This window comes from Entelurus aequoreus, linkage group LG16 (assembly GCF_033978785.1).
Source record: "Entelurus aequoreus isolate RoL-2023_Sb linkage group LG16, RoL_Eaeq_v1.1, whole genome shotgun sequence".
Lineage (NCBI taxonomy): Eukaryota > Metazoa > Chordata > Actinopteri > Syngnathiformes > Syngnathidae > Entelurus > Entelurus aequoreus.
The window spans coordinates 34,616,864-34,638,253 of record NC_084746.1 but is presented as its reverse complement, the minus strand read 5'-3'; the positions used below and the strand labels follow the sequence as shown (position 1 = coordinate 34,638,253).

Genomic DNA, 21,390 nt, shown 5'->3' with positions numbered 1-21,390 from the left:
AAAACATTTGTTGATTGAGATTTTTTGACACACAGTTAACATAAATACATTACACTACAAATCAAATGTTTTTTCCCCCCACCCAATATATACATATAAAATGATTAAACTTTGTACTTAATTTAAAAAATATATATAATAATAATAATTTGTTTGTCTCCTCCTCACCACAAAACGGTTAATGGTTTTAAAATGATAGTTTTCATAGAAAGAAAGTGGAAAAAAGTATTGAGGAAACTACTTTTTAAAATATTTTAGAAAGACTGTTTTAAAACCTAAGGATAAAAAGTCATTAAAAAAAATCTAATTTCCTCCCAAAATGGAAATGCATCAAAATTCAATGTTGTTAATAACTATACGTTAAAATCAATGTTATCTATATTATTGACAGGGTCAAGACCGTAATCGCCTCATCACAATTATTCAACTTTTGCACTACATTTCTTTTTATGCCAATAACACATTGACACATTACCGAGCGTCAAAAAAAGAAGTATTTTAAAAATAACCAAATGACATCAACATAAGGTGTGATTGAATGATGGGTTCTCACTTATCTGTTAAGCGCTTTTTAGTGTCTAGAAAAGCGCTGTATAAATCTAACCCATTATTATTATTATCATTATTATAATACCAGCTAACAACACTGTGCTGAGTAACAGATACACAAAAAAAACTAAGCATTTGGCAAGGATTTGTATTACTTTTCATGGTCATTTTAGGCAACAAAAGCTATTTCTTAATGTTTCAATTCATCTTTTAAATCCAATTGATTAAATATGCAACCAGATTAATTTGGCGTGATGAAAACTTTAATGAAAACAAGCCCGCTGATGTGTGCTGATCACCAAAGGATGTGTCAAGAGGCCTCAAAAGATAGCTGAGAAAGAGATTGTTGTATCAGCGTAACCCTTTGACACCTCGTCAATCATTCACTTGTTGGTGTGTATCGTTAAAATCCCAGCGCGCACCTCAAGGTAAATGATATTTCACCTGCTGCATGGCAAACTCAGATACTTGGTGATGTTGAACATGGCAGGGGAAACGTCTTTGCATTTGTTGTTGGCTCTTTACCTGCTGTGTGACACCACACTGTGCACGGTGAGACTAGTCTATCCTTTATTTGATCTGATCACATTTATTTATTTGTATGTTTTTTCTCTCTTTGGTGCAGCCCACACACATTTTACAAGGTAGGTGACGGCAATATGATACTGTACGTAAAATATATACAGCACTACTTTTATTCTATAACAGACTTTGACGTGGACGGTGGACGAGATAGGGACATTTTTGAAATCAATGAAGGTACACAAGAACAGAGTGTGATAATAATAATAATAATCCTTGAATCTGCTGGATTTTAAATGTGATTCGTTTTGCTTGGATTTAACAGAAGCAGGATTAAATCTGGCGGAAGGTGACATTGTGCTTGACGAGGTAAATCGTACTCTTTTAATCAAAATATTATTCATATACAGTACAGGCCGAAAGTTTGGACACACCTTCTCATTTCAATGCATTTTCTTTATTTTCATGACTATTTACATTGTAGATTGTCACTGAAGGCATCACAACTATGAATGAACACATGTGGAGTTATGTACTTAACAAAAAAAGATGAAATAACGGAAAACATGTTTTATATTCTTGTTTCTTCAAAAGAGCCGCCCTTTGCTCTGATTACTGCTTTGCACACTCTTGGCATTCTCTCAATGAGGTTCAACCACACCTGTGAAGTGAAAACAATTTCAGGTGACTACCTCTTGAAGCTCATCGAGAGAATGCCAAAAGTGTGCAAAGCAGTAATTAGAGCAAAGGATGGCTATTTTGAAGAAACTAGAATATAACTTGTCCAGGGTGTACCCCGCCTTCCGCCCGATTGTAGCTGAGATAGGCTCCAGCGCCCCCCACACCCCCAAAGGGAATAAGCGGTAGAAAATGGATGGATGGATGGATAGAATATAAAACATGTTTTCAGTTATTTCACCTGTTTTTGTTAAGTACATAACTCCACATGTGTTCATTCATAGTTTTGATGCCTTCAGTGACAATCTACAACTAAATAGTCATGAAAATAAAGAAAACGTGTAGAATGAGGAGAAGGTGTGTCCAAACTTCTGGCCTGTACTGTACATTGTTATAATTTCTTTGTTGTTTTTTGGAATGTGCAGAAACAGTCGAGAAACTCCATCATAGGTGATGAGTACAGGTGGCCTCTGACCATTCCATACTACATGGAGGACGACCTCGGTGAGTCGCGCGTGAAGTTAAACTGCAAAACGTCTATTTTTATATATATATTTAAAATAGTTGTATAATAAATGCATCATTGTAGAGGTGCATGTCAGGTGTTCCTCATATTTTGACTCTATCTTCTAGCTCGGTGGTTTTCAAACTTTTCCCGCCAAATACCACCTCAGAAAAAACACGGATCTCCTAGAATCAACATAACGACCAACATTCAAATACAGTAGCGTAGTAGGCCAAATTATTCATTAAATACAAGGTTATCTCACAAGTAAGGTTACACACAGTTTGAACAGTAACCAACGTGTCCGAATATAGGAAAATAAAACACTGTACTTGAATTAACGATTCTATGGCATACCACACTTTTTCAGCAGGCGAGCTACTTTTCAAATGAACAAGTCGAGGTGATCTACCTCATCTTCATATATATATATAAGCTGTATATTTTTATATTGTAGCGGTTGATTTAAGGACATAATTCACCACACCCGTTACTTGACTTTGTCATCATCATACACTGTACTGTTCGATTGTGCACATGACAATGTTGTTCTTGTTTAGCATTCATGTGTGCAGTTAAGAGCGAGTAATTTGGCACGGCCCCTTTAAGTGGCTGTCAGGAGATTCTCCCAAAGGTGGGGGTTTGTTGTTCCCGCCATTTTTGGGTGTGTGATGTAAGCGTTCATTCTTGCTGGTTCTTGATGAACAAACGACGCACACGTTTTTTTGTGTCAACGATACTTCAAGTTGTCTTGCTTTCACGCTACAAGCACAAAAATATATATATACAATACTATATCTATAATTTCTATTTATTTATTCATGAAAAATTATTTTTTTGTTAACAAGTTAAAGGTGTTTAATAAACATACAAGCATGTTTAACACATATAGATTCATTTATTTCATGAAGACAAGAATATAAGTTGGTGTATTACCAGATTCTGATGACTTGCATTGATTGGAATCAGACAGAATTCATAGTAGTGCTGATAACTTCCACATTTTCAAACTTACATTGTGGAGGAGAAAAAAAAGTCCTCCTTTCTGTCCAATACCACATGAAAGTGGTTGGTTTTTGGCATTTATTCGTCCAGCTTCAATATTCGTTTTGATACACTTTACAAGAAATACATTGACGGCAAACTCCGTAGCTCACTAGCTTGTGTGTACTAGTTTTCTGAGACTCTTATTTTGTTAGCGCAGGCAGGACGGCGCACCACAAGACAGGAAATGTGCAGTCGGTCTTTAGGTTTTTGACGGAAGGTATGGCGGGAGAGTCTGCCAAACTAAAAAGTATTTCTCCCCTTCCTGTCGGTCATTTTTTCTTAATACTGAGTTTGCAGCAGCCAACGCTTTTTCACAAGATCCCCGGGTGCCAAGAATGTCAATCAAGTGACGAAAATGAAGATTAATGATCGCTAATTTTTAGGTTTATTTTTTTAATGCCTGGCTAGCGATCGACTGACACACCCTCCACCATTGACGTAATGGGCACGCCTGCACTCAATGGAACGTACCGCTAATGGTGCACGTACCACAGTTTGACAATCACTGATCCAGCTCAAAATAAATATTAGATATGACACACTGTTCTTCTATGGACTTCATGACTCAAGTTTTGATACAGCACTTGTATTATTATAGCAGGTGCACCTAACGTATTGGTCTATTTTTACAATAAATTGTTACTGTTTTCACTTTTAGCACTTCTTTTTCCCTGCAGAGATCAACGCTAAAGGTGTAATCCTGAAGGCCTTTGAGCAGTACCGTCTCAAGACCTGCATCCACTTCACGCCGTGGACAGGGGAAGAGAACTACATCTCCATCTTTAAAGGCAGCGGGTATTGTGATTACTTGGTAATACTTGGGATAAGTACTGTGGCTCTGATATCGCGTACTATCTCAAAGGTGCTTCTCTTCTGTGGGCAACCGGCGAGTGGGTAAGCAGCGGCTGTCGATCGGCAGCAACTGTGACCGCATCGCCACCATCGAACACGAGTTTCTTCATGCTTTGGGTTTCTGGCACGAGCAGTCCAGGGCGGACCGAGACGATTACGTCACCATTATGTGGGACCGCATCTCAGAAGGTATTTTACCAGCAGCGACAGTGCGCATCTTATTTAGGGGCTTTTCATTAAAACAGCAGTCATGACCGCGTGTGACACTTTGAGGATAATAATAATAATCATCACTACTGTACATTGCAGTAATACACTGTGACAGAATACAAATAATGTTGAGTTATACTGTCAGAGAGACCGACTGCTGCTTTAACCACATGTTCACTGCAGCACACTGAGAAAGATAACACTGCAAATCCATTCAAATATTAATATTAAAACTCAATTATTAACAGTTGTCAGTATGATATAATGCAGTTGTTGGAGAAATATTATTTTAGGACCATGTTTATTTTGAAGTTTGAATTACTACTGAGATCTGTTCTTTACTGTAAAAAAAATTGCTCAATATTAATATTCCTGAATAAAATTATATTGATGACAATTAAAATATATATATATATATATATATATATATATATATATATATATATATATATATATATATATATATATATATATATATATATATATATATATATATATATATAAAGTTGGCATAATGAAATTAATATTAATTTAACATCATGTCTACTTTTGTGGTTGGAAAATATATATATATATATATATATATATATATATATATATATATATATATATATATATATATATATATATATATATATATATATATATATATATATATATATATTAGGGGTGTCAGGAAAACGATTTAAATTTAATTAAATACAATTTTGAAAATGAACTATGTTTGTGTGTATATATATATATATGTATATATACACATACACATATATATATATACATACATATGTATATATATACATACATATGTATATATATACATATATATGTATGTATATACATACATATGTATATATATACATATGTATGTATATACATATATTTATATATATATATATAAATATATATATACATACATACATATATACTGTACATATATTTATATATATATAAATATATATATACATACATACATATACATAAACATATATATGTATAGCATTTTATCAAACAAAACCAGTTTTTTTAATGTAATATATAAATTGCCCCCATGAATCGAATCCAATCATGTGGTGCCAAAAGATTATATATATATATATATATATATATATATATATATATATATATATATATATATATATATATATATATATATATATATATATATATATATATATATATATATACAGTAAAACATATTATATATTAAAATATATACCAGTATATCTAAATATATATTTGAAGTTATAACTATAATTGATTTTCATTTATATTTTAAATGTATATTCAAGTTAAATAACATAACTGTACAGTATATAGTGCCACAATATATTTTCTTCATTAATATTACTATTTATTATTATTAATATGTATATCTTTTCTTAAGTGTAGTACAAATATCATTATGTTTAAGCCTGTTTGAGAATCTCATCTGTATGTAAAATCAATAAGTTATAATCATAATTATTATTACCCCTAAAATACATAATAGATCAATAAATATTGGATAGCAAACAAACTGCAAACTCAACAATACCTTTCGAAGAGCATCAACCACACCTTTTTCCATTGGATGTGAATTTGCAACAATTAGCAAACAAGTCACACGATGTTGTGGGGTGGCAAGCACTTGTTTTAGTGCTCGGGTGATAAAGGTGCTGATAAGCATTATCGCTGTTTGATATCTACACTCGCCCACCCTCATCCAATCATTTGCAGAGAGAACTTTGATATGTCATTAATTGTTCTAATCAGGTATGTTAGTCAATCACATAAACAATAAAATACCTTTTGGTGCAAGGCAAGGACCACAACTTTAAGACGTACAACGACACCACCTCCAGCTCACTGGGCGTCCCTTACGACTACGGCTCCATGATGCACTACAGCAAGACGGCCTTCAGGAACGGCAGCGAGCCCACCATCGTCACCAAGATCGCCGCCTTCAGCGACGTCATCGGCCAGAGGATGGAGTTCAGCGACAACGACTTGCTGAAGCTGAGCCGCCTCTACAACTGCAGTGAGTAATTGTTTTATTGCCTTGTTATTCAGTTTGTTATTAGACAATGGCAGCATAAACATTTACCTGGGTGCATATTAAAATTACTTTATAGCCGTTCAAAGACCGCTTGTCTTCCAGCTCAGGGATCCACTTTTCTGGACTCATGTGACTTTGAACGCGAGAACATCTGCGGGATGATCCAAGGACCGGGGGACTCGGCCGACTGGTATAGAGTGTCCAAAGCGGCAGGCGGGCCCAACACAGACTACTCTAACTTGGGCAAATGCTCTGGTGAGGGATCATAAACTCACAGGACACTTGATTAGGTACACATGCACAGTCTAATGCAGGGGTCTTGGGGGGCCGCATTGGTCGAAGGCCGAAAGCTGACTGCATGTAAAGTAACACTGTATATATATATATACACACACACATACATATATATGTGTGTGTATATATATGTATATATATATATATATATATATATATATATATATATATATATATATATATATATATATATATATATATATATATATATATATATATATATATATATATATATATATATATATATATGTATGTATATATACATATACATACATATACAGAGTCGCGATCAAATTTTTCATACACTTGTAAAGAACATAATGTCATGGCTGTCTTGAGTTTCCAATACTTTCTACAACTCTTATTTTTTTGTGATAGAGTGATTGGAGCACATACTTGTTGGTCACAAAATACATTCATGAAGTTTGGTTCTTTTATGAATTTATTATGGGTCTACTGAAAATGTGACCAAATCTGCTGGGTCAAAAGTATACATACAGCAATGTTAATAATTGGTTACATGTCCCTTGGCAAGTTCCACTGCAATAAGGCGCTTGGTAGCCATCCACAAGCTTCTGGAAAGCTTCTGGTTGAATTTTTGACCACTCCTCTTGACAAAATTGGTGCAGCTAAATTTGTTGGTTTTCTGATATGGACTTGTTTCTTCAGCATGGTCCACACGCTTAAGTCAGGACTTTGGGAAGGCCATTCTAAAACCTTAATTCTAGCCTGATTTAGCCATTCCTTTACCACTTTTGACATGTGTTTGGGGTCATTGTCCTGTTGGAACACCCAGCTGCGCCCAAGACCCAACCTCTGGGCTGATGATTTTAGGTTGTCCTGAAGAATTTGGAGGGAATCCTCATTTTTCATTTTGTATTAAACGCTATTTTTGACACAAATGCTGTAATAGTGTCACAGAGTCTGTCTACCACTAATGAATATGCACCATTTGTTGGCTGATGACTGCTTGAACCGATGTGTGTGTTTTTAGGTTCTGGCTATTTCATGCACTTCACCACAAACACGTTGAATGTTGACAACACGGCCAACCTTGAGAGCAGAATGCTGTACCCCAAAAGAGGCTACCAATGTCTGCAACTCTTCTTCTACAACAGCGGCGGCCCCAACGACACGCTGAGCGTCTTTGTGCGCGAGTATGACAGCACAAACCCTGCTGGGAAACTGCGCCTCATCACTACCATTGATGGTCGGTATCACTCAAGTGTTCCTTGTAGGGTTGTCTCGATACCAATATTTTGGTACCGGTACCAAAATGTATTTCGATACTTTTTAAATAAAGGGGACCACAAAAAAATGGCACTATTGGCTTTATTTTAACAAAAAATCTTAGGGTACATTAAACATCTGTTTCTTAGCTTTTAGTAGTAAGTAAGCAAACAAAGGCTCCTAATTTGTCTGCTGACATATGCAGTAACATATTGTGTCATGTATCATTCTATTATTATGTCAAAATATATAAAGGACAAGCTGTAAAAATGTATTATTAATTAATCAACATGTTCTATCTACACTTCTGTTAAAATGTAATAATCACTTATTCTTCTGTTTGGATACTTTACATTAGTTTTGGATGATATCACAAACGTAGGTATCGATCCGATACCAAGTAGTTACAGGATCATACATTGGTCATAGTTTAAGTTATCATGTGTTAAGGGACATATTTCCTGAGTTTATGAATATAATATGAATTTAAAAAAAAGAAAAAAAAAAGAGATTTTGTGACGATAATTTTTTTTGATGTAATCATAGTAGTATCAACTAGATACGCTCTTGTACTTGGTATCATTACAGTGGATGTCAGGTGTAGATCCACCCATGGCTTTTGTTTACATTGTGAGCTATTGTATTCTCCTACGGCAGGGGTGTCAAAGTCAAATGGACGGAGGGCCAAATAAAAAATTTAGCTACAAGCCGAGGGCCGGACTGTTCGAATGTTCATTGAAAAATTTTTAAATGACGCATATAGTCTAGTGAACCTAATTGAACCTACTGAAAACCTAACAAATATATTCCAATATGATCAGATAAATAAAGCAATATTTTCTTATGGCTCTGTCAGTAATCTTTAATTTTCAACAGACACAAAAGACAAATTTCCTTTATATAAAAATCCCCATAACATGAACATTAAATGAAAGAAACCGGTATTCAAGGCACCATCAGTAGCCTATATTTTCTATTTTAGCAAAAGTGGGCTAAATTTACTTCAAAGAAAAAAACAATAATAGCAATTTTCTATCATCCACTCAACTGAAATATTTTTAAAATATAATTAAATTGAAATACAATAAAATAAAGTGCAAAAATCTATAAATCAAAAACAACACTTTGTTTAAGGAGAAGTAACATGCAGTGAAAACAAATATTAAACTTTAACTTTTAAACTTGAATTGAGTAAAAACTCTAAATATGTGATTGCACAGTAATGTTCACATTAAACCCCCCTCCTCCCTCCGTGGGAGGGAGGCGAGTTGGGTGCCCGAAACCCCCCGCTGGTTTCGGCCCGCCCCTTGGCGCGCGTGGCACGGCGGGCTCCGCGACCCGACGGCTGGCCCTCGTGGCTTGACGGCGGGCGCGTCCCGACGGGCCGCGCGTAGGGGTCAAACGCAGAAGTCTCAGGGCCTCGTGCCGCTCCGCTTGGCGCGCGCGGCACATGACGGGTTCCGCCACCGACGCTCGGGCTGCAGCCCGACGGTGGTGCGGGCCCGGCGGTGACGCGCGGTTTGGGGAAACAAAGCAGAAGTCTCAGGGCCGGGTTTCGGCCCGCCCCCTTGGCGCGCGTGGCACGGCGGGCTCCGCGACTGACGGCCGGGCTGCAGCCCTTCGGCCGGCAGGCGCGTCCCGGCGGGCCGCTCGCCCCCTTTCGGAACCTTGGACCGGCATCCGCTTGGTGCGTGTAAAAGATCTGCGGTCTGCGGGCCGGTTCTAATAATAAATCAAGATCATCCCAAGGGCCGTAAAAAACCTTCTCGCGGGCCGGATATGGCCCGCGGGCCTTGACTCTGACATATGTGTCCTACGGTGTGTAGTAGTGAAGCATGTTGAGCTATTCCTCGTCCTGCAGGGATGATACTTGTAAGAAACGTACTTTATTTGTTGCCATGGAGGCGAGGATTAGTGATTTAGAAGTAGCTAAAACACTGCCGATTGCGGATTGACTAGCTAGCCATGTCTTAAAGCACCTCTTCCTGAGGGCGTTTCAGTGTTATAACTTCACCTTTAGCTTTTAAGCCAAAATGTGTCCATTCTCCCTTTTCTGTCTACACAAGGTGTCTGCTTGTAAGTACTCCGTGATTGTGCGCTACCGAACATGCTCCTCTGCTCGTAAAATCAGCAATGTCACGACGACCCGCCGTCATGCCTGTAAAAAAAATACGGCGAACCGGTACTTTTCAAACAGAGTATAGTACCGTTTTTGATTCATTAGTACCGCGATACTATATTAGTACCGGTGTACTGTACAACCCTAGTTCCTTGTTGTCCACATGCTTATCGATAAAATGTTTTTTACGTGACGGCACAGGACCCCCTCAGGACCTGTGGCAGCTGCACCACGTCAGCCTGGACGTGACAAAGAAATTCCGCGTGGTCTTCCAGGGCGCCAAAAAAGGCACAGGACCATCTTCAGGTGGCCTCTCTCTGGATGACATCAACATCTCGGAGACAAAATGTCCAGAGTTCGTATGGCGCGTGAAGAACTTCAGCCAGGTCATGGACAACACCCCCACGAACAAGGCCATCCGTAGCCCGCCGTTCACTTCCAAGGAGGGCTACACCTTCCAGATGAAACTCTATCCCAGCGGGAAGACCGGTTACCCGGGTCAGCTGTCGGCCTACGCTAATTTGGTGGCCCGGGCAGAGGACAGCGGGCAGACGTGGCCTTGCCCCTGGAAACAAATCACCATGATGCTCATGGACCAGCACCCGCACATCCAGAAGCGCATGTCCAACCAGCGCAGTGTCACCACAGATCCCAAGAAGACCTCAGGTTCTCATATCTTTCATGTTCCACAACTCTCTGCTTTGGTGACCTCACTAAATCACCCCGTCAATCAGGATCCAAGCTCTTCTGGGACGACCCTCGCAAGGTGGGCACTGAGGTGACAGACTCAGATGGGTCCAAGTATTTCCATGGACCCGGCTCTGGTACTTCAGTGTACCTCACCCACCTGAGAGCCAAGAGCAGGGATTTTATCAAGGGAGGGGACGCCATCTTTCTCCTCAGTATGGAGGGTAAAAGCACACACTGCATGGACACAAGTATTGGGACACCTGACCAATGTGACTGAAGGAAGAATAAATAGCAGTTCTGTCAGCTTCCTCTCTATTTAGAAGGAATAATAGTTGGGGCCTGATTTACTAAAGGTTTGCATGTACTAAAATACGTGCAAACTCGAAAGCACACGCAAAACAGATCTACTAAACGTGTGAAAAGTGGATTGCGTCGGTAAAGTGAACAGAATAAGGCTTGCAATCCATTCGCGTCTCTGTCTTTATCAATATGCAAAATAAATGCTGATGAACAAAACTCACAATACTCGGAGGTGAAAGTGCGTTCGTTTTAGCACATTTGAAAAGGACACGCAATATTTCCACACACCGCTGTGTGAGAGGAGTGATCACACTGAAAAGACAGAAGATGGACAGAGTATCCTCCGTCCTATGTGAAATCAAAAATATTAGACACATTGTCTCTTCAGCAACAACCTTTTATAATTTCATAGCTGCTGGATGACTTAAGTGGCCGATTAAAACAAATTCAATTGATGCATTTTGGTGTCATTTAATATTTTTTTAATGACGTTCATTTTTTTCTACACACTATATGTATTACTAACATACATCCCATGGGTGTCCAAACTTTTTGATTTGGGGGATGCATTGGGCTAAAAATATTTATATTTTTAATATTAATATTATATTTCAATAATAATGTGTGTATATGTATATATATATATATATATATATATATATATATATATATATATATATATATATATATATATATATATATATATATATATATATATATATATACAGTGGGGCAAAAAAGTATTTAGTCAGCCACCCATTGACAATCAATGGGTGGCTGACTAAATACATATATATATGTATATATATATATATATATATATATATATATATATATATATATATATATATATATATATATATATATATATATATATATATATATATATATATATATATATATAACTTTTTGACATGGGGGCCGCATTGGGCTAAAAATAATTATATTTTATACATATATAGCTTATATGTATATATACTGTATCTCGTCGTCGGCGGTCACTCGAAACGAGTATGACTGTCCTCCGTAGAGGACGCCTGTGCGTGGAATCTTTTAATGTGGGGAGACTGGTGCACGGTCAGCCACCACACAGTCCTTGGCATTGAGCGGGCCAGGGTCCAGTGGCATGGAGACCAAGACGACTGGGGACCCGTCTTTGCTGCAGCCTTCATCCGCCTTCCCAGCCGTTGTGGTGCATTCCGCTGCCGCCATCTTCCGCCTGGTCCACCGTTGAGGCGGTTTTCACTATTCGCCCATAGCTGGGGTTATTTACCCATAGCTGGGACAGGGGTTGACTGGGCACCAGGGCATGTCCACACACCGGTGGGCCTGCATGCCCCGTCTCTGGGGCCCCCTGCTGCTCCGAGATCCCGTACAACTTAGCCTGTATATACAGTACATGCCAAAGGTTTGGACACACATTCTCATTCAATGTGTTTTCTTTATTTTCTCCTGCATGTTTAAGAACACAGCAAAAACGCCACATGATAACATAAATGTGCAGTAAATGAGAGTGGTGGTGAGGCCCCCTGTAGTACACGCAAAAACCTCATTTAAATAATGCGGTCTGCGCCACTTTTCAATTGCACACAGTCTTAGTAAATCACACGGCCACTAAAAGGACACGCTATTTTATAGACTGCTCACGCTGTTTAGCGCGAGGTATTTAGATCTTAGTAAATCAGGCCCTTGGACATTTTCCAAGGAACATTGTGGACTAACAGGAAATGTGAGAAAGCGTTATTGTAAATCTACAGTCAAACACAGTGCCAGTCCATATTGGTATTCACCGAGCCGCTCACTTATAGATGTGTGCCTCGTCCACATCTATAATTCATCAATCACAGCTTTGTTTATCCATTCGTTTCATCACTTGAATCCAATTAAAAACCCTTCCGTGCCCTCTTTAGATGTGTCTCATCTGACCGTCAGCCAACCTCTACCCGCTTCCACTCCATCTCCAACCACCACCAGCGGGCCCTCTGAGGTGTGTGCAAATGTAGAGTGTCAGAATGACGGCGTGTGCGTGCCGGACCAAGGAAAACCCGTTTGCAGGTGAGGGAATTAACAATTATATGACAATTATGACAAAGGGTCCCGTTTATTATGACGAGACCCAATACTTGGGTTGTCCCGGTACCAAAATGTATTTTGATACTTTTTTAAATAAAGGGGACCACAAAAAATGGCATATGTTTAAAGTACCATAGGATTTTTTGTTAAAATAAAGCCAATAATATTTTTCTGATTGCATTTTTGTCCTTAAATAAAATAGTGAACATACTAGACAACTTGTCTTTTAGTAGTAAGTAAGCAAACAAAGGCTCCTAATTAGTCTGCTGACGTATGCAGTAACATATTGTGTCATTGCAAACGTATGAGGCACAAGTGGTAGAAATGAATGATTAATCTACATGTTCACTTACTGTTAATATCAGCTTACTTTCCATTTCAACATGTTCTACCTACACTTCTGTTAAAATGTAATAATCACTTATTCTTCTGTTGTTTGGATACTTTACATTAGTTTTGGATGATAACACAAATTTGGGTATCGATCCGATACCAAGTAGTTACAGGATCACACAGAGGTCATAATTTGGTGGACATATTTCCTGAGTTTATAAACATAATATAAATTTAAAAAAAACAAAAAAAGATTTAGTGATGCTAAAAAAAAATGATGTAATCATAGTGGTATCGACTAAATACGCTCCTGTACTTGGTATCATTATAGTGGATGTCAGGTGTAGATCCACCCATGGCATTTGTTTACATTGTGACGCCGGTGAGCTATTGTATCCTCCTACGGTGTGTAGTGAAGCATGTTTAGCTATTCCTCAACCTGCAGGGATGATACTTGTAAGAATATAGAAGTAGCTAAAACACTGCGGACTGCGGATGGACGTTAGCCGCTAGCTAGCTAGCCATGTCTTAAAGCACCTCTTTGTGAGGGCTTTTCAGTGTTATAGCTTCACCTTTATCATTTTAATTTTCCTGAGGGAACTCTTCTGTAGGAATCAATAAAGTACTATCTCTATAATTAGTTTTTAAGCCAAAATGCGTCCATTCTCCCTTTTCTGTCTACACACTGTGTCTGCTTGTAAGTACTCCATGATTGTGCGCTGCCGAACATGCTCCTCTGCTCGTAAAACTAGCAATGTCACATCGTGACGACGACGCACCGTCATGCCTGTTAAAAAAAGGGGTGGCAGGGACCGGTACTTTTTAGAGGCGGTATAGTACCAAATATGATTCATTAGTATCGCGGTACTATACTAGTACCGGTATAGTTCAAGCTAAAGTTAAAGTACCAATGATTGTCACACGCACACTAGGTGTGGCGAAATTATTCTCTGCATTTGACCCATCACCCACACCGCCCGGGAATAATTTTTGGTGATTTAACCCGTACAAACCTACCCAATACACATTAGTACTTAGTAATTGTGCTCAAAGCAACAAACAAACATTGTCAGCCATATAAGAGGTGTTCTTTGTAACGCAAACACTAACAACAGTAATCAAATTAAAGCCGCGGAAAGCGTTGAACGGGTTTACGCAAGTAAGTCAACTTTTTTCCGTCATTTCCTGCTGTCACTAGATGGCACTGTAACCAACTCAGGTCATACACACCAATTATAAATAATATCTGACCTTGAATTTGACCCCAAATGTACTCCTGGCCACGTGCTCTGTCACTGGTAAGAATACGGGGGCAGGTTTCCCCCTTGGACCTCTGGTGGTTCTCGTCATTTGTACTTTCGTTGCAAAAGCAGAAGGTCTTGGGTTTAAATCCTTGTTGTAAATTAAATGGTAAAAAGATTTTTTAAATGTTTTAATGTCAAAAAATGTGTATACGCTAAACCTAAACATATTAATAAAACAAAATCATACCGCTTGTCAAAGATGTTAGATAATGTAACACGTGATAGTTCTATCTCAATGAAAGGAAGTGTGTTGTGTTGCTCGAGGTAATATTATTCATATGGTGCCATGACTTCAGCCTTTCAAAACTCCTCTCGGACCACCAAATTTTTGGCCCTGGATGTATCCTCCAAAATCGGTCATGATGAGTGGAAACAGTGGCAAGAGATGCTTTCTTCTACTCTTTTTTTACATTTAATATACAGTACAGGCCAAAGGTTTGGACACACCTTCTCATTCAACGCATTTTCTTTATTTCCATGACTTTTTACATTGTAGATTGTCACTGAAGGCATCAAAACTATGAATGAACATATGTGGAGTTATGTACTTATCAAAAAAAGGTGAAATAACAGAAAACATATTTCATATTCTAGTTTCTTCAAAATAGCCACCCTTTGCTCTGATTAGGCAAAGGGGCCAACGAGTGCTAAACACCTCTGGGAACTCCTTCAAGACTGTTGGAAAACCATTTCAGGTGACTACCTCTTGAAGCTCATTGAGAGAATGCCAAGAGTGTGCAAAAGGGCAAAGGGTCTACAATGTAAATAGTCATGAAAATAAAGAATATGCATTGAATGAGAAGGTGTGGCCAGACTTTTGGCCTGTACTGTACATATACATGTTATAATTAATATAATACCGTAAACCCTCTTTTATCGCGATTTATTGGTTAATTTCATTCATTCATTGGTACATTTCCGCAAAGTTAAAAAAAACAACCTTCTAAATATGTTTTTTATTTTCATTATGAAAGCCCCATTGACATGAAATAACATCCACAGAGAGACCTTTTGTCATGTCTGTGTTAATCATGTTTTTGTTTTGCTTGGGTTTTGGGCTCTTTTTTTAGTTCCTGGTTGCACTTCCTTGTTTGGTTTGGTTTCCATGGTCACCCATTAGTTTTCACCTGTCTTGTCACGCACCTGTTTCACATCCTCATGTCACGCACCTGTCTCACGTTTTCACTAATCATGTCACCAGTATTTAAGGCCATTGTTGCCAGGCAGTCGGCCTGGCGACATCACTCTGTTCACCCTCATGATCCATGCTGCGCTTCCTTTTGCCCCTCTTGTCATGTCAAGTAAGTTTTGTTATTGTTCATAGTTTTTTTGCCTTTGTGCTAGTGTTTTGTTTTCATAGTCTAGTTTTGTACTTCCGCCATTGTGCGCGCCTTTTGTTTTCATAGTCAAGTTTTTTTCCCTCCGCTGTGAGCGCTTTTTGTTAATCCCCTTTTGAGCCTTTTTTTGAGTTAATATATTAAACATGTCCTCACCTGCACGCCACGTTTGGTCCAATTCCTTTGCACCACGGGAGAACAAACCACGCCACAGACCAAGTCTTGACACCTTTAACCTTATTTTATCCAATATAGTAGACATAATAGAAAAGCACTTTGAGAGCGCAGACATATACCAGCCCCTGCTTTCCAGTAGTAAAAAAGTCCTAAATCCCGACAGTGATCTGGGTCACCCCCCAAAATTAAATTTCCTGAAAGTTTAACGAAACTCTGCCCACAACGTTTTGAGCTATCTATAGCGGAATGAAAGAAATGGAGTAAACCCTGTAGCGACAAACTGTAGTTACTGACAGTGGTTTTCTGAAGTGTACCTGAGCCCATGTGGTGATATCCTTTACACACTGATGTCGCTTTTTGATGCAGTACCGCCTGAGGGATCGACGGTCACGGCCTTGCCGCTTACGTGCAGTGATTTCTCCAGATTCTCTGAACCTTTTGACGATATTACAGACCGTAGATGGTGAAATCTCTAAATTCCTTGCGATAGCTCGTTGAGAAATGTTGTTCTTAAACTGTTCGACAATTAGCTCACGCATTTGCTCACAAAGTGGTGACCCTCGCCCCATCCTTGTTTGTGAATGACTGAGCATTTCCTGGAAGCTGCTTTTATACCCAATCATGGCACCCACCTGCTCCTAATTAACCTGTTCACCTGTGGGATGTTCCAAATAAGTGTTTTGATGAGCATTCCTCAACTTTCTCTGTCTTTTTGCCACTTGTGCCAGCTTTTTTTAAAGGCATCAAATTCCAAATGAGCTAATATTTGCAAAAAATAGCAAAGTTTACCAGTTCCAATGTTAAGTATATTGTCTTTGCAGTCTATTTAATTCATTCAATATAGGTTGAAAAGGATTTGCATTAAGTCATTGTATTCTGTTTTTATTTACCATTAACACGACGTGCCAACTTCACTGGTTTTGGGTTTTATAAATACTTTTTTTTTTTTAATACGAAAAACATGTGTTCTATATTCAAACACATTGTTACCGTTCAGACTGTGTGTGATGTTATGTAACGGGTCTGGACTTGTGATGAGTTTGTAGACAGCGGTCACACAATGAACTTCTTTACAGGAGATTTTATCCTGAAAATGAAGTAAAAATGACAAACTCCTTCTCTGTGACTCCTTGTAACGCTCTGCTTCCTCAGCATCGCAAGCAGCGAAGTCAATGTTAAACATTTTTAAGAACTACACACTATCATTACACAGCATCGACTCAATACAAGATGCAAAAAGTAAACACTGCCGACTAGCGGCCAAAACAAAGAACTGCGCGGGGAAGGCGTTTTTGATTGAGACTTTTATTAGTAGGTTGCACAGTGAAGTACAATTGACCACTAAATGGCAACACCCGAATAAGTTTTTCAACTTGTTTAACTCGGGGTCCACTTAAATTGATTCATGATACAGATATATACTATCATCATAATACAGTCATCACACAAGATAATCACATTGAATTATTTACATTATTTACAATCAGGGGTGTGGAGGGGGTGGGGGGTAGGATATAGACAGCAAGTAGTGGACATATAGAGAGAGAGCGAGAGAGAGAGAGAGAGAGAGAGAGAGAAAGAGAGAGAGAGAGAGAGAGATCAGAAGGCATAAGAAAAAGTATCTGCATTTGATTGTTTACATTTGATTATTAGCAATCCGGGGAGGGTGTTAGTTTAGGGTTGTAGCTGCCTGGAGGTGAACTTTTAGTGCGGTTTTGAAGGAGGATAGAGATGCCCTTTCTTTTATACCTGTTGGGAGTGCATCCCACATTGATGTGGCATAGAAAGAGAATGAGTTAAGACCTTTGTTAGTTCGGAATCTGGGTTTAACGTGGTTAGTGGAGCTCCCCCTGGTGTTGTGGTTATGGCGGTCATTTACATTAAGGAAGTAGTTTGACATGTACTTCGGTATCAGGGAGGTGTAGTGGATTTTATAGACTAGGCTCAGTGCAAGTTGTTTAACTCTGTCCTCCACCTTGAGCCAGCCCACTTTAGAGAAGTGGGTAGGAGTGAGGTGGGATCTGGGGTGGAGGTCTAGAAGTAACCTGACTAGCTTTTTCTGAGATGTTTGGAGTTTAGATTTGAGGGTTTTGGAGGTGCTAGGGTACCAGGAGGTGCATGCGTAATCGAAAAAGGGTTGATCAAGAGTTCCCGCCAGAATCCTCAAGGTGCTTTTGTTGACCAGAGAGGAGATTCTGTAGAGAAATCTTGTTCGTTGGTTAACCTTTCTGATTACCTTGGTTGCCATTTTATCACAGGAAAGGTTAGCCTCTAGAATGGAACCTAGGTAGGTGACCTCATCTTTCCTGGTGATAACAATGTCCCCCACTTTTATGGTGAAGTCATTGACTTTCTTAAGGTTGATGTGGGACCCAAACAGGATGGATTCTGTTTTACCCAAGTGGATGGATAGCTTGTTGTCAGCGAGCCAAGTGCAAGTTCTACACAGCTCAGCACTGAGGATTTTCTCCACCTGTGACTTGTCCTTGCCGGATACCAGCAGGGCAGAGTCATCCGCAAACAAAAACAATTCACAGTCGCATGCCGATGACATGTCATTTATTTATATTAGGAACAGTAAAGGTCCCAATATACTGCCTTGGGGGACTCCACACTGTCACTCTAACAAATAGCGGTTAAAATAACACAAAAACACTTATATCTTAAGGGTACATAAAAAGTCAACAATATAAGGCAAGAATTACAAAAATAAACCGTTCGTTTTTGTTACAAAACGACACATAGAACGACACCAATTTGAACACATCTCACCTTATCTGATTAGCATACCAAGCAGGAAGTAAGGAGGAAAGGGAGGAGCTACAGAAGCTAGAGGAAACTACGGAAGCCGACAGTATGTCATGACAGGAAGAAGTAAAATATATATTTTTATTTGTATTTTTATGGAACAATGTACAAAAAAACATATATTCTCAATGTACATAAAGACCAAGGCACTTTCAACAAATCTCAACAATTTCAAACATCCATCAGGTTGAGCAAATACTGTCTTTCGCAAAACATGTCAAGGAAATTTAAAAAAAAATAAAATAAATACTAATACTAAAGAATTCAAACAGAGAAAAAAGGCAAATGTCTGCAATAGCGAAATCAATTTAAGGGCGATTGCATTTTCAATCATTTTTCAAGATAGAATGCATAATTTTTAGAGATGTCCGATAATATCGGCCTGCCGATATTACCGGCCGATAAATGCTTTAAAATGTAATATCGGAAATTATTGGTATCGTTTTTTTTATTATCGGTATGTTTTTTTTGTTTGTTTTTTTAATTAAATCAACATAAAAAACACAAGATACACTTACAATTAGTGCACCAACCCAAAAAACCTCCCTCCCCCATTTACACTCATTCACACAAAAGGGTTGTTTCTTTCTGTTATTAATATTCTGGTTCCTACATTATATATCAATATAGATCAATACAGTCTGCAAGGGATACAGTCCGTAAGCACACATGATTGTGCGTGCTGCTGGTCCACTAATAGTACTAACCTTAAACAGTTAATTTTACTCATTTTCATTAATTACTAGTTTCTATGTAACTGTTTTTATATTGTTTTAGTTTATTTTTTATTCAAGAAATGTTTTTAATTTATACATCTTATTTTATTTTTTTAATTTTTTTTTTAAAAAAGGACCTTATCTTCACCATACCTGGTTGTCCAAATTAGGCATAATAATGTGTTAATTCCACGACTGTATATATCGGTATCGGTTGATATCGGCATCGGTATTTAAAGAGTTGGACAATATCGGAATATCGGATATCGGCAAAAAGCCATTATCGGACATCCCTAATAATTTTAAATTATTAAGCCAAATAGAAAATGTAGGTTTTACTTTCATAAATCAACATTTATGTAGAAAAATGTTTGCTTGGAGCATAATAATGTTGGCAAACATTTATAAGCTAAGTAAAATAAAATAAGTCAATCAACAAAAATAAAGAACTCTTTCGAGATAAAATTCACACGAACACAATACTTCAATGACAAAATACAAAACATTCCAAAATATTAATAAAGTGCATTTTTAACTCCGTTACACCTACAGGGGCCAAAATGTTAAACATAATTGTTAAAACCTCTGCCTTGTGTTTAATGATTACTTGGGCCTCTTACGCTGCTGTATTTTAAGATGGAGAGCCAAGTGTTTTCTGAGGTGGCACTTGGTGGAAAATTGTTTTGGGGGGTTATTTTATGTCATGTGGATGATTTCCAACCTTCCTTCCTGCGTGTTCACTCATCCCAGGTGTGCCGTGGGGGCCGACTGGTGGTCCTACGGGGACAGCTGCCAGCACAAAGGCTCGCTCTCGGACAACCGCACCCTCGCCCTGGCCTCCTGTCTGTCTGTGCTGGCCGCCATGCTGGTAGTGACCGCGGTCACCGCCGTGTGTGTGAAGAAGAAGTACAAGTCCAGGGCACTGCTCGTCTAAGTGTCGTCCCGGGGAACATGGCCACGATAGACTCAACTTGACTGTCACAATATTAAAAAATGATTTATTTTGAAGCTGTTCTATCATACGGTAGCAGCATGCTGACCCCTGCTGGTCGTTCAATGTAAATACAAATGCGTGTGACAGTATTAATGTTGGCGTAGGAGACAGAATTATGGGTCTTTTCCCTGGTTGAGAGACGGCCATGTAATTAACATACAGGAATTAAAAAAGTATGGAAAATCAAATGGGACAATTAAAAAAAGAAAGCCTTAAAACATTATTAAAAGTGTCATTCATTCAATGAGGTAAAATCAGTAAGTTATGAAATACACAAATCGTGAATAATTAAAGCATGAAATAATGAATGCAATCATGAAATTATCATTAACTGTAATACATTAAATGACTGAAATTTAATAACACATTTACTTAATTCAATTATAATTAATCAATGGCCCATTTCAGTATTTATTTTAACTTTTTTGTGCCAAATGGAACAATTTTATAAAGAAAGCCTTAAAAAATTATTAAAAGTGTCATTGATTCAATGAGGTAAAATCAGTGAATTATGAAATACATAAATCGTGAATAAATAAAGCTTGAAATAATGAATGCAATCATGAAATAATGATTACATGTAATACATTAAATTCTTGAGATTTAATAACACATTT

The 21,390-nt window shown here is 38.1% G+C and overlaps 1 protein-coding gene across 1 annotated transcript; it reads left to right on the top strand.

Moving 5' to 3' along the window:
* The first annotated feature begins 1,032 nt into the window (after positions 1 to 1,032).
* On the top strand, positions 1,033 to 20,713 carry mep1bb (meprin A subunit beta b). The gene is made up of 14 exons (XM_062023366.1): positions 1,033 to 1,101; positions 1,175 to 1,193; positions 1,258 to 1,308; positions 1,397 to 1,440; positions 2,175 to 2,253; positions 3,979 to 4,096; positions 4,164 to 4,342; positions 6,162 to 6,380; positions 6,501 to 6,653; positions 7,687 to 7,902; positions 10,243 to 10,707; positions 10,776 to 10,952; positions 12,942 to 13,086; positions 20,530 to 20,713. The coding sequence occupies exons 1-14, from the start codon at positions 1,033 to 1,035 to the stop codon at positions 20,711 to 20,713; spliced, it is 2,118 nt and encodes a 705-aa protein (XP_061879350.1).
* The last annotated feature ends 677 nt before the right edge of the window (positions 20,714 to 21,390 follow it).

Coding starts and splice junctions, on each gene's coding strand:
- mep1bb (XM_062023366.1), top strand. CDS start 1,033: ATGGCAGGGGAAACGTCTTTGCATTTGTTGTTGGCTCTTTACCTGCTG. Junction 1,441..2,174: donor GTGACATTGTGCTTGACGAG/GTAAATCGTACT, acceptor TGGAATGTGCAG/AAACAGTCGAGAAACTCCAT. Junction 13,087..20,529: donor CAAGGAAAACCCGTTTGCAG/GTGAGGGAATTA, acceptor CACTCATCCCAG/GTGTGCCGTGGGGGCCGACT.